Consider the following 12,962-nt stretch of genomic DNA (forward strand, 5'->3'; position numbering starts at 1 on the left):
GATGGCCCTTGTTAATGCAGGATGCAGGGGCGGAGGTAACTCTATCTAAAACAGGAAACTAGTAAAACTAGTTCTGACTTTATCATGCTAATAGAGAAATTCTGATATAAGGGCCCCTTGAAAGGAAGCTCTCTTATTCTTCCAGGTGCACTTACCCTGCTATGACCAGATCTGACCCATTGTATCTGCATACTCTGAACATCATGTTGTGGATTCATCATAATTTTCCTCAACAGGATTAAAAAAAAAAAAAAGAGGTTCCTGACTGACAATTTTAGCTTCTCCTAGCCTACCTGTCAGCTCATCTAGAATTTCCATTCTACCTCTCAGCCTCAACCCAGGAGACCTACCATGGCCTGGGTCCAGTCTTTGTTGTTAATCTCGGTTCCACAGTCCAGAATTACCTCTGTCCCTGACCCACAACTCTTGCACTGCAGAGTAAGATGCCTGGACTGCATCCTGCATTAACGAAGGCCATCATATTAACCATCACAGAAACTGGTTCTGGCAGTGGCTGCTGCTGCAGCTGCTGCTACTGGCTGTTGTTGCTGCTGGCAAATGCCCAACTGGTTCTGTAACTCAGCACTGCAAAGTCAGAGACAGGTTGAGATGAGCAGACATTAGAACGGGGATGGAAGGAGCCTGGGAGCAGGCAGTGGAAACTGCTCCAGGGCAGAAAACTGATCCAGCTCTGTGTGTGTGTGTGCCTCTTATCTGTGGAACAGGATTACCAAGGAGAACACGATACCCTTTGGCACAACTGAGAATACATCAGAGCTCCCAGCAACAACAGTGACTACTGCAGCAGAGATCCCTCCTTCTCTCGTAGAGTCAGGGCAGGGAGAAGCAGCCAGAGGAAGCTCCTGCTTAGGTGGGAGGGGGAAGGGTTAGGAAAGAGAGATGGGAGAAAGGAGGGTTGTGATGGAAAGAGGAGGGTAGAGTTGAGCCCATTGAAAATTTTCGACGAGGCAGCTGTAACCCTGTCTGCCTGGGATATTTGCACAGCTCCTTTCCTCAAGTGGCCTAGAGGCTGGGACTTGGTGGTCCTGCTGAAAGCTGCACCCATGTCTAAGGGAGGAGGGGAAATGGTGTACATCCCAGATGACTCGGACTTCAACACTTTCCGGGATGAGTGCGAGAGCCAGGAAGGCTGGAACAGCCAGTATAACAAGAGCGGCGTGGCTGTGTGGAGCCAGGGACATGAAGAGAGCAAGACCATCCAGAAAATCAAGGTAAGGGACAGAGACCTAGATGGGGTTGAAGAACCATGGATACTGCCCTGAAGCCCACCCCCTCTGCCCACCACTCATTTGCCCAGGTACCTCTTCTCTCCATTTGCTGCAGCAGTTGGCCCCTCATCCAGCAATGCTGGGCTATGGAGCAGAAATGTGCTGGTCACGGCTGTCTGGGCTCCCTCCTGGGCTTTGCTGCATTCAGTTGTAGAATTCTTGCTCCCTCCAAGCTGCAGAGTGTACAGTGCTGCAGCTATGGTTTTAGAAGTTCACAAAGAGGCTTTGAGCTCCCTGTCAGAAAAAGCGCCCCCACCACCACCACACACACACTTAAACCTTGGGACAGATCTCTGCTATTTTAGCTTCCAAGCACATTTTAAGTATAATAATCTCCCCATTCAGGTTTCTCTTCAAACCTGTTTGTACCTCTACATACACAAATTGAAAGATACATAAATAGGGTAAAAGAGAGAGTACTGAAGGACTCAGTTTGTGTGCTTTTTGGTGTCATGTTCCAGACTTCTGGGAATGGAATGATGTATGAATATATTTATTCTGCAGCACTGAACAAGAAGAAACCAAAACTTTTGAGCTGTGTTTGTCCTTCAGGAAGAGGCTAATGCAGACCACCCTCCACTGGGCCTACTGCTCACATATAGGGAGCTGTCCATCCCCAATCTAAAGATCAGGGACAAAAATAAAGGAACCTTATTTTCCTGTGCACATAAGGGCAAAGGGGGAATCTTTAATTAACTGATGGTTTCCCTAAATGGCTTAGTAGAGTGCAATACCAAAAATAGGGCCCTGTGTATTTTAATATTTGTATGTCAGGTGTGACTCCTCCCTTGGAGAAGGACAGGGGTGAGTAAAAGGTAAGTTGTAATTCTCTAATGGGCCACTGGCCAATTTCTGATGGATTTCCACTAACATTTGATTTGATTCTGCAAGGCAAGCAAATGGAACACAAACTTTCTATGTGTGTACGGTTCTGAGATCCTGAGTATGCACTCTTCCTTTAAAACACATTGGCTAACCACAGATAATATGTTTTTAAAGTAATTTTAAAAACACCATGCCCAACTGTGCATCCTTGGTGCACAGTGAGCAGATCGCTGGGCTCTTGTACCTTTATGAGTTGTGTAGTAGGGGTGTGCACGGAACTGCGGAGCTGCGGTCCGGCACTGGGGTGGGGGGTTCCATTAAGGGCGGGGGGGCTTTACTTACCCCTCCCGCGCTTTCCACACTCTGCCGCTGTATTTACTGTAAAAATTGCTCCTCCGATGGTTCCTCCTCCGATGGCTGCTCCGTTTAAAAAAAATGGCTGCCCCCTTGAAGCCCCGGCCCCCTGCTGCTGCTGCCCTCTTGAAGCCCCCTCCCGCCTCCTTAAATCTCGCCCGGGCCCCGAGATAACTCTTCCGAAGCGGGCGGCGGGGAGATGTCCTCCCGCCCCCTTCCCTGCCGGGCTCAGGCTGCAAAAGACTTTAGGAAGGCTTCTGCGCGCAGAAGGAAGGCTTCTGCACGCGCAGAAGCCTTCCTAAAGTCTTTTGCAGCCTGAGCCCGGCAGGGAAGGGGGCGGGAGGACATCTCCCCGCCGCCCGCTTCTGAAGAGTTATCTCGGGGCCCGGGCGAGATTTAAGGAGGCGGGAGGGGGCTTCAAGAGGGCAGCAGCAGCAGGGGGCCGGGGCTTCAAGGGGGCAGCCATTTTTTTTAAACAGAGCAGCCATCGGAGGAGGAGCCATCGGAGGAGCAATTTTTACAGTAAATACAGTGGCAGAGTGTGGAAAGCGCGGGAGGGGTAAGTAAAGCCCCCCCACCCTTAATGGAACCCCTCAAACTACCCTTCCGAACCAAAACCACCCCGTGACCAGACCGGTCTGGAGGCCTTTAGAATGGCCTCCGAACCGGTCCGTGCACATTCCTATTGTGTAGCAGTGGGAAATTAGCCAGTGATCTTTGCACATCTTGCAAAATACATTGCATATGCTAAAATTCCCTCTTCCGGCCTTCATGGTACAAATGCCCTGCTTGCATCTGGTCATCCTTGAATGACTTGATGGAAGTAGTGAAAAGGGGAGTTGTTATGGGCTATCTGATCTTGTAAGACTTCACATCTTGTGGGTGGGGATTTCTCCACAATTTGCTGAAAATAGGCCATTATAGAGGAGGACCTGGCAGTCTTGGCAAAAGCTTATACTTTCTGCAGACATATAGCCAGGTCCATAAGGAGGCTGGTGGAAGCCCGTGTTTGGCGGCCACTGCCACCCCACCCCACATCTGATGTCAGATGCAGAGGCATGGTCTACCTTCCAAACAGGGCTGCGCAACCCATTTGGAAGGAAGATCGACCCATGCTGCATTGGGCAGCATGGGCTGGAGTGACTCTCCCAGCCTTTAAAGGCAGGGAGAGCTGTTCTGGCCCTGCTGCCAATGCAGCACGGGCTGATCTCCCTCCCAAACAGGGCCGCACGGCCCTGCATTTCTGAGGGAGATAGGCCCTGCTGCATTGGCAGCGAGGCCAGGAGCGGCTCTCCTTGACTTTAAAAGGCAGGGAGAGTCACTCCGGCCATGCTGCCAATGCAGCACAGGCCGATATCAGTCCTAAACGGGGCCATGTGGCCCCGTTTGGGAGTGAAATAATGCCCCCCACATCTGACAGAGGGTGTGTGTTATTATTATTATTATTGTTAACATCAACAACAGCAACTTCAGAAAAGAACCACATGAACTGGGTTACTGGAAATCAGGCCGGTTAGCTTAACTTCTGTGTGTGGTAAATTGATGGAAAGCATACTTAAGGACAAAATTGTTAAACATATAGACAAACAGGCCTTGCTGAAGGAGAACCAGCATGGTGTTTGCAAAGGCAAGTCTCGCTTCACTAACCTCCTTGGGTTCTTTGAGAGTGTCAACAGGAATGTGGGTAAAGGTGATCCAGCTGACATAGTATATTTGGACTTCCAAGAGGCTTTTGACAAAGTTCCCCACCAAAGGCTCTTAAGTAAACTTAGCAGTCATGGGATAAGGTTCCTGTGTGGATTGCTAACTGGTTGAAGGACAGGAAACAGAGGGTAGGAATAAATGGACAGTTTTCACAATGAAGAGAATTAAGAAGTGGTGTCCCCCAGGGATCTGCACTGGGACTAGTGCTCTTTCACTTGTTCATAAATGATCTAGAAGTTGGGGTAAGCAGGAAAGTGGCCATATTTGAAGATGACACCAAACTATTTAGAGTAGTGAAATCCAAAACAGATTGTGAGGAGCTCCAAAAGGTTCTCTCCAAACTGGGTGAATGATTTGCAAATATGATTAAATATAAGCAAGTGTAAAGTGATGCATACTGGGGCAAAAAACCTCCTTGGGTTCCGAAGCTGTCGATGACTGACCAGGAGAGAGATCTTGGGATCATGGTTGACAACTCGTTGAAAGCGTTGACTCAGTGTACAGCAGCTGTGGAAAAGGCAAATTCCACGCTGGGACCATTAGGAAGGTGATTGACAATAAAAATGCTAATACAGTACAAATATTGTATTATTATACAAATATCTGGTGCAGCCACATTTGGAGTACTGAGTACAGTTCTGGTCACGACATCTTAAAGGTTCAGAAGAGGGCAATCAAGATAATCAGGGGTCTAGAGCACCTTCCTTATGAGGCAAAGCTACAGCATCTGGGGCTTTTTAGTTTGGAAAAGAGGCAGCTCCGAGGAGACGTAATAGAGGTGTATAAAATTATGCATGGAGTAGAGAGAGTGGACAGAGAGAAGTTTTTCTCCCTCTCTCACAACACTAGAACCAGGGGTCATCCCATGAAACTGAAGGCTGTGAAATTTAGGACCAACAGAAGGAAGTACGTTCCTTCTGTTTAGGACCAACAGAAGGAAGTACGTTTTCACACAGTGCATCATTTATCTATGGAATTCTTTGCTACGGGATGTGGTGATGGCCACTAGCTTAGCTGGCTCTAAAAGGGGCTTAGACTAATTCATAGACGGCAGGTTTATCAATGGCTACTAGTCTAGCTCCTATAGGCCACTTCCAACTTAAGAGGCAAGATGCCAGCTACAAGGGAGCAAGAGCAGAAGAGGGCATGCCCTCACCTCCTCCCTGTGGGCTTCCCAGAGGCATCTGGTGGGCCACTGTGTGGAACAGGATACTGGACTAGATGGGCCTTGGACCTGATCCAGCAGGGCTGTCCTTATGTTCCAAAACCCAAATTTTATCTGGGGTCTCTCAGGTCTTGGTAAAAGGGCAGAGGTGGTAGACTGTCAAAAGTCCCAAATATCAGCTAATAACTGAAGAAAGTACACAGCACAAGTCCATCATAAGCCATCATCATTCATCACAGTTCATCGTTATTGTTCATGGACAGAGGCTGAAGTTGGTAGATATCCCTTGTGGTTACTGACTTTTCAAAGCCTCATTTTAGATATTGATTAATTATAGATTGATGATAAACCCTGCCTTGCCTGGTGGAAAAATGCTATTATCAGATTTGATGCAAAGTAGCTGCCAGGGAGCTACTGCTGGCTATAGGCCCCTCTCATCATCATCAGCTACCCAAATGCAAAATTTGAATGGCAACGCCTTGCATTGGGCCAATGTCTGTTGATAAATAAGCCAATAAGTGGCACTGAACTCTACTTCTTCAAATATATAATGAAAGTCTCACTATATATGTATAGTGAAAGTTACTTGTTTCCTTACAGGCTGAAATAAACCAATCTTGCCATCTGTTCTGCAAACACAATTGCTCATTTTTATATATTCTGACTCCAGTAGGGGCATATTGTTAATTGAGCAATGGTCTGGGGCCCCCTGCCAAGGTCCCCCTTACCCTCGGCCAGGGTGCCCCCTTGCCCCCTCACCAGCTAGGAGTGCGAGGCACACCCCTCTCCTCTCCAGCCAGCATTCCAATGAAACTCTCCCCACCCCAGGGATTGGCCCCTCCCCTGCATGTGGCATCAGATGCAAGGGGGTGGAGCTAGGGGCTGTCACAGCTCCAGCAGAGTTTCATTTCCCTGTCAGCAGTTGGTGGAATCATTGAAAGGGAGAAAAAAGGAGCTCCCTTTCAGCAATTTCACCAACCACTGACAGGGCAAATGAAACTGCTGAGGCTGTGACAGCCCTGTTCTCGGCACTGGTCCCATCCACTTGCATCTGATGTCAGATAGAGGGTGTGTGGCTTGGGGCACGCACGCACAAAGCATGTGCAAAGACACACCCAGCCCCCGCTAAGCTCCCTATACCCCTTGTCTCCAGCGAATATAGGCAGAGGGTGTGGAATATAGAAAGAGTTGTGCATAACTGTGAGCCCTCTTCCATAATTAGAGAATATTGAAGGAAATACTTTGCATCTTTTCCCATCTCTCTCTAGACATGCTAGGGGCATTAACTTCTGTGCTGTTCACAGTGCACAGATTGCAGTTTCCTGTCTGATAAGGTGCTGGCTGGTTCACACAAACAGTTCTTCACTGTTCACACCAGGGGCATAGCCACCATTGTGGCCCCGGCACACACCCTGCATCTGACGTCAGACATGGGCGGGGGCTGGTTTAGCTCCTGAACAGGGCTGTGCAGCCCCGTTTGGGAGTTAGATGGCCAGCACTGCATTCGCAGTGTGACCAGGAGAGGCTCTCCCTGCCTTTAAGATGCAGTGGGGCTGGTTTAGCTCCCGAATGGGGCCTTGCAGCCTTGTTTGGGAGTTAGATGGTCAGCACTGCACAGCACAGCCAGGAGAGACTCTCCTTGCCTTTAAGGCAGGTCCGTTTGAGAGCCAGACCACCCCCCCCCCATGTCTGATGTCAGACATAGGGGGTGGGGCGAGTGGGCACAGGCCACCACTGGCCTGGCTCTGCTACTGGTTCACACAAACAGACTGGTTCACACAAACACTTGAATTCACTACATGATGACTGGTATGTATGTACGTACGTACGTACGTACGTACGTACGTACGTACGTACGTATTTATTTATTTATTTATTTGATTTATATAACATCCTTCCAAAAATTGCTCATGTAGCTGAACATGTGAACTAATTCCACTGAAAAGCACTGCTTTGAAAGCAATATGGAAACCCAGTGTGTTATCTTCTGTCAGTATTGGCTCATCCATCCCAGCAAGTAATCAAGTAATGAATATGCATTTGTGAACCAACCTGACTGCCCCAGGCTCTGGGAAGCTCCAGGGAACCCCTCTCTGTGCAGTCTAATTAGCACAAAGATGCATGTCTACAATCCAAGATGAGTTAATCATGTGATAAACTATCCTTACAATTAAGCTTACATGACTGGAGTAATTGCCACTGGTATAACAATGACAATACTTATAATAGGCCCATGGTCAGAATTCTGTAACACCAGCAGCATTCTATTTAGTGCTTTATAGCACTTTTATATCATGGCATGTCTGCTCTGCAGGAAAAATAGGTTACAGGTAAAATGTTAAAAACAGCAGCAAAGTCTTGTGGTTCCTTAAAGACTAAAAGATTCATAGTGGCATATGCTTATGGCACGATAAATCTGTCATCTTTAAAATGCTGTTACTCCTCTGGAATTTGCCACTAAGAAAATAACAGGAGATCTGGCTCCATAGTTGATGTGCCAGCATCTAAAGAATTCCTGCATGTATTGGAGCAAAGAGTACAATTTCACCTGGGTCTGAGTCTGGGCATCTGATCTCCAAACAAAGAAGTTTGTGGTGTGTGTCCATGTGCATATGTGAGAGCTTGCAGAGTTGCTGATGGAACATATGAGCTCTACCAAATATGAATAGTATGATGAAAGCAAGTCCAAAAAAGAGAAAAGGCAATACAAAAAAGGGATAGCTCTAATTACTTGGCATCTGCTGAGCATCTCATTAAAAATGCAAAGCCACTAATGAGCAGCAGATACCATCTTCCTAATCCTAGCCTTCTGCTGCCATGGGCTGCACTGAGATGCTGTGTGTGTGTGTGTAGTGGGGGGGGGTCATCAGGGGTGTACCAAGGTTGGAGTGGGCCCAGAGACAAGATTTTAAAATGGGGCCCCCGCTGCCTTCCTCTCCTTCTCCTGAACCCATGTTTCTGCTGAAAAAGAACGTTAAGGACACATGTAATATAGTGCAGCAGATTAACAGACAACCCAAACTGTCATCTGAATCCACTCCAAGATATATGGACCAAATGATAGGGGGTTGTTCTCAACCCCAACAAAAAAATTTACAAAATATGGGAAAGGCAACTTGTAGAAATTACATGCTGCATTTTAAGTATATTGGCTTTTCACAGTAGAGGTTTTCCATGGTAAAATAACATGCATTAAAGAGCAATGCAAATTTATGTATTATGTATTATGTATTAAGTATTATGTATTATTTATTATTTATTATTTATTATTTATTATTTATTATTTCTATACCGCCTTTCCAAAATGGGTCAGTGTAGATTACAATTAAAACATCCAAACAATCCTGCAAACCAGTGCTTGGATGTGGTTCTCGAATTTTTCCAATCTAGGCTTGTCACCAAGTGATTCTGTTTGAAAAGCTTGACCCTTATTTCAAAACACAGCCCCACCCACACAAATATGGCACACATGGGTTCTTGATGGCACAAACAGCAACTGAACTCACAAGAATGTAATAATATAAAATAAGTATATTCATGCAAATATGCATTAGCAGAAACATTTCAACACAGAACTTAACATATTCCCACATCTTGCATAATTCTTTATCCACTCCCCTCTCTGTCTCTAAAGGATCCAGTATTTAAGCAACTGAATTTCCAAGAATATAAAGATGTAAAAAAAAAAAAAACTAGGTAATTTTGAGGGAGTATGGGGGAGACTTAGGAATTTTTGTTGGTTTTAATGCAACTTGGGGGCTGGTGGGGTGGGAAAGAGACGCACCATTCAGAAAAGCAGGAGCTGCTTAGCTGCTCCCTCATGCCTCTCTCTCCTGGATTGCACTCTTTCCCTCGTCATAGCTGAATGGAGTGTTTGGAATTAAGGCATCTCCCTCCCAGCTTCCCTCCTGCTCCTGCTGCTTTTGCTTTTTCATGACATTTGAAGAGTTCAGGAGTTTTGCAAGCACAGAGAGTGGACACTAGTACAAAAAATGAAACATACACAAAACAGACCTGATCTCCACAAGGATACTCCATTCTCCATGCCCACACACACGAAACTCTTCCGCTTCCCTCTTTGAAGACAGATAGTTTGCAAACTGAAGTCCAAGCTCCACAATTTGCAAAAAACAAAAACGGGGTGGGGGCTTAGTTTTACTTGTCTTCCTTGTGCAGAGTTCAGGAGTTTTGAAAGCACAGAGAGAAGACATGTACAACTCCACAAGGGTGCTCCATTTTCCATGCCCCCCCACACATGAAACTCTTTGCCTTTCCCTTTTGAAGTGAGTCAGTTTGCAAACTGAACTCCAAGTGCCACAATTTGCAAAAAAACAAAAACGGAGTGGTGGCTTACTTTTTCTTGTCTTCTTTGTAGTGTCTCCTGCCCTCTTCCACCTCCAGGTCCAGCCTGGGCAATAGAAGGCAGATAGAACCGTCCCCCTCCCCCAGCAGCAGAACAGAGCTCAGCAGCGATCCAAACAATTATCCTCAGCTACCTCAGTCTGCCAGTGAGGAGGAAGTTTCCGTGAGGGGAAGTTTGTTTCTCTCCCTCCTTCCATCACCTTCGGCTCCCAGCAGCTCATCTCACAAGCACGCTGCATGGGCAGGGAAGCAGGGAGAGATTTGGCAGGCAGGCAGCTGCCTTTCCTCTCCCTTGCATGCATGCTGCATGGCAGAATTGAGAGCGTAAGGAATGGCCTGGAGGGGGCCCTCAGAGGCTGTGGGCCAGGAGACATTTGTCTCCCTTTGCCTCATTAGTGGTACGCCCCTGGGGTTCATCCATATTGCAGCAGATCTCTGAAGGGCTTAATCCCAGGGGCAGCTTTGGTTACAGGTTGCATGCCTTTGGTTATCACTAATCTCACATAATGCTCAACTAACTTTATCCAAGTCAGGCCTCTAAAATAGGACAGAAACCCCAAACTCATGCAGCTTCTGCAAGGGTGGGTGGAATCATTCTGCAATGGCAGGTGTCAGATCTGTTTAGGAAGAGTCAATGAGGAGTGTTCTGAAGCGACACATTCCTTGCACATGCTTTGTACTTCACTGAATTTATTCATAGTGCCTTTCCCTGCTCACCTGAGCCACCCTTCCTAGCTCAGGGCTTGAGAAAGATATTGGCCAGCCACTTGGATGCAGACAAGGCAAGACTGCTACCTTGTTAGTGAACTTCTCACATAACTCAGCTGCCAGTCCTAATAAATCTAGATGTGATTTTCTTTCTTTTTTAAGAGAACCCCAGGGGTCCCTGTGTTTAACCTTTCCCCCGCATGCCATTTTCCTGATGGAAATTGTCCTCCTTCCCAGGGCTATCTGTCCTGTGAGACAAACTGCCATTGGTGCCAATAGCACCTTCCATCCCAGGGCAAAAAGCAGTTTTGGGGTGGTTCTTGTTGGGACTGCAGGACAAGGAGGGAGTATGATCTCCTTCCTCCATGTTGCAGGTCTGATTCAGGTTGGTGGCTATCATTTCTTTTAATATAAAGATGAAGACACATTTAATGTCTCATCTAGTTTGATTCCTAGCTCCTGGCAAAACTGCTTAATTTAGAGGCTTGCTGAGATGAAAAGAAGCCCCGCTGTTTTAGAGCTATTCACATCTTCCAAGAAGCTTTGTACCTTCATCTTTCACTTCTGACCACTCCCTGTCATCAGTACTAGTGTTGTTTGCTCCACCATCCCAGACAACTGTATGCCCTTCTCACCACAACCATGTTGCTGCTTTTCCAGCTGCACTGGTTGTAACTTTGTTTCCAAGCACAATTTCAAGGTGCTTGGAAGTCAAGGTGACTTCCTTAACCTTAAAGTCACCTTGACACAATTCAAGGTGACTTTAAAGCTCTAGTCATTTAAGATCCTGGTACCTAAAAGACCACTTCTGTTCAATGGCTCTAATCATGCTCATGTGGATGCCTCTAGAGGTCAAAAGAGCTGGTTGATTTTGTCCATTATACATTCATTCTCTCCCAGAGGTGTAACTAGGGAAAACGGCGCCCGGGACAAGCACTGAAATTGCGCCCGCCCCCCGCCACATCCCCAACATACATCTGACTGACACACATGTTTCAGAAAACTTTTATTTTAAAAATTTAAAAAATTACAAAAATTACCAAAAATTTCAAAATGCACTACATACTTAGGTTTTTCCTCACAACAACCCTGTGAAGTTGGCTTGCATCTCAAACATCAGAATTATGATGCAATGATGATACATACTACATTATACTTAGGTTTTTCCTCACAACAACCCTGTGAAGTTGGCTTCTATCTCAAACATCAGAATTATGATGCAATGATGATTATTATGATGCCCCTCCCTCACGCCCTGGTTCTGTTCCTGACTTTCCCTTGTGAGTGACTGTATTTTAACAAAACGAAAACCAAGGACTCCAAAGTAATTCGAGGGACTAGGGTGATAGTGCTAAAGACTCCTTATTCTCCTTATTTATGCATTTATGCTTTGTTTTATGTTACGATTTCAAAGTTAGAAAAACTATAAAAGGGCCATTTTAGAGAAGATATGCACTGCCTTAGTTGCAAATCCTGCTTTTTTGAGATTCCCTGCAATTGAATAAAGCGATAATATACACCTTTGCTATTTAAATTGGTTGGAGAGTATTTATGACAATAAAAAATGAAATGGCATTTCAGATGCAACATTGGTTGCCTAAGACCACTCAGATTTAACTAATCTTCATCACATTGACAAAAAGAGCAATTAAAATTAAAATCCATGACTAAAACCAAACCACTTTGGGGTTGTTTTTAATGAAAGGTGGTATATACATTTAACAATAAATGTTTAGAAGTATATACTTTCACCCCCTGCCCAACCTACAATTAATTCCAGCTTATTTTCAGAGGGCTTCAAGTTTTATTTACAAATTGCTTGGCAGCACCAATGTTTAAGTAATCGCTAATTGTTCCTAATGATAGTTTTACTTATTGTTAAATTTATATACCACCTTTCATTAAAACATTCTCTGTTCATCTGATTTTCAGTCTGGTTAATTAAATCGGTGGAGGTTTAGACTTTCCTGATGGGCTGAAACAGCTAATCCATTTTGATGATGACATATAATTAAATTAGCTTGCATTACATAGTGAAAAAGTCCAGGAAGGGAGAGATGGGGGGATGTGGAACCCAAGGTTCAACATCCCCCCATCTCCCCCTCCCTGAACCTTTTCAGTTAAAACGTGGTTAGATTATAGGGGAGGAAGGACTTGAATGAGCAAAAAGGGGAACTGGTTCAGGCGTTCAGGAAGTTGTTCAGAAGAGGGAGTTGTTCAGGAAGTTTGCTCTGGTGCATGTCCTCCTCTCGACGCATGTGCGACTGGTGGCGGGGCACGCCGGGGAGTGAGAGTCAGAGACTTGGACTACGAAGACGCCACGGCGCCCAGTGCTGGATGAGCAATGCCAATGGGTGGGGGGGCGCCGGGACCGGGGGAGGGGGACTGCTCTGCAAAACAAAAAAGCCCCAAAAAAATTTAAGAAAATTTTTTTTTCTGGCAAATCAACGGGGGCACTTTTTGGCGCCCCCTGCCAAGTGGCGCCCGGGGCATGTGCCCCCCCTGCCCCCCCTATAGTTACGCCTATGTTCTCTCCTCATTCTTTGCCATCTTCT

The 12,962-nt window shown here is 46.0% G+C and overlaps 1 protein-coding gene across 3 annotated transcripts in view; it reads left to right on the top strand.

The window, feature by feature from the left end:
- Window positions 1-767: 767 nt before the first annotated feature.
- LOC128322072 (START domain-containing protein 10-like) overlaps window positions 768-12,962 on the top strand; it is a 29,530-nt gene continuing 17,335 nt past the window's right edge. For 2 of the 3 annotated variants that reach the window (XM_053242784.1, XM_053242785.1), the window contains exon 1: window positions 934-1,232. In XM_053242784.1, coding sequence (XP_053098759.1) covers window positions 1,065-1,232 — 168 coding nt within the window. In that variant the 5' untranslated portion in view covers window positions 934-1,064. Of the gene's footprint in view, window positions 1,233-12,962 lie in introns of all 3 variants that reach the window. The other variant, XM_053242786.1, reaches the window with a different exon arrangement.

This window comes from Hemicordylus capensis, chromosome 4, assembly GCF_027244095.1.
Source record: "Hemicordylus capensis ecotype Gifberg chromosome 4, rHemCap1.1.pri, whole genome shotgun sequence".
NCBI classification, from domain to species: domain Eukaryota; kingdom Metazoa; phylum Chordata; class Lepidosauria; order Squamata; family Cordylidae; genus Hemicordylus; species Hemicordylus capensis.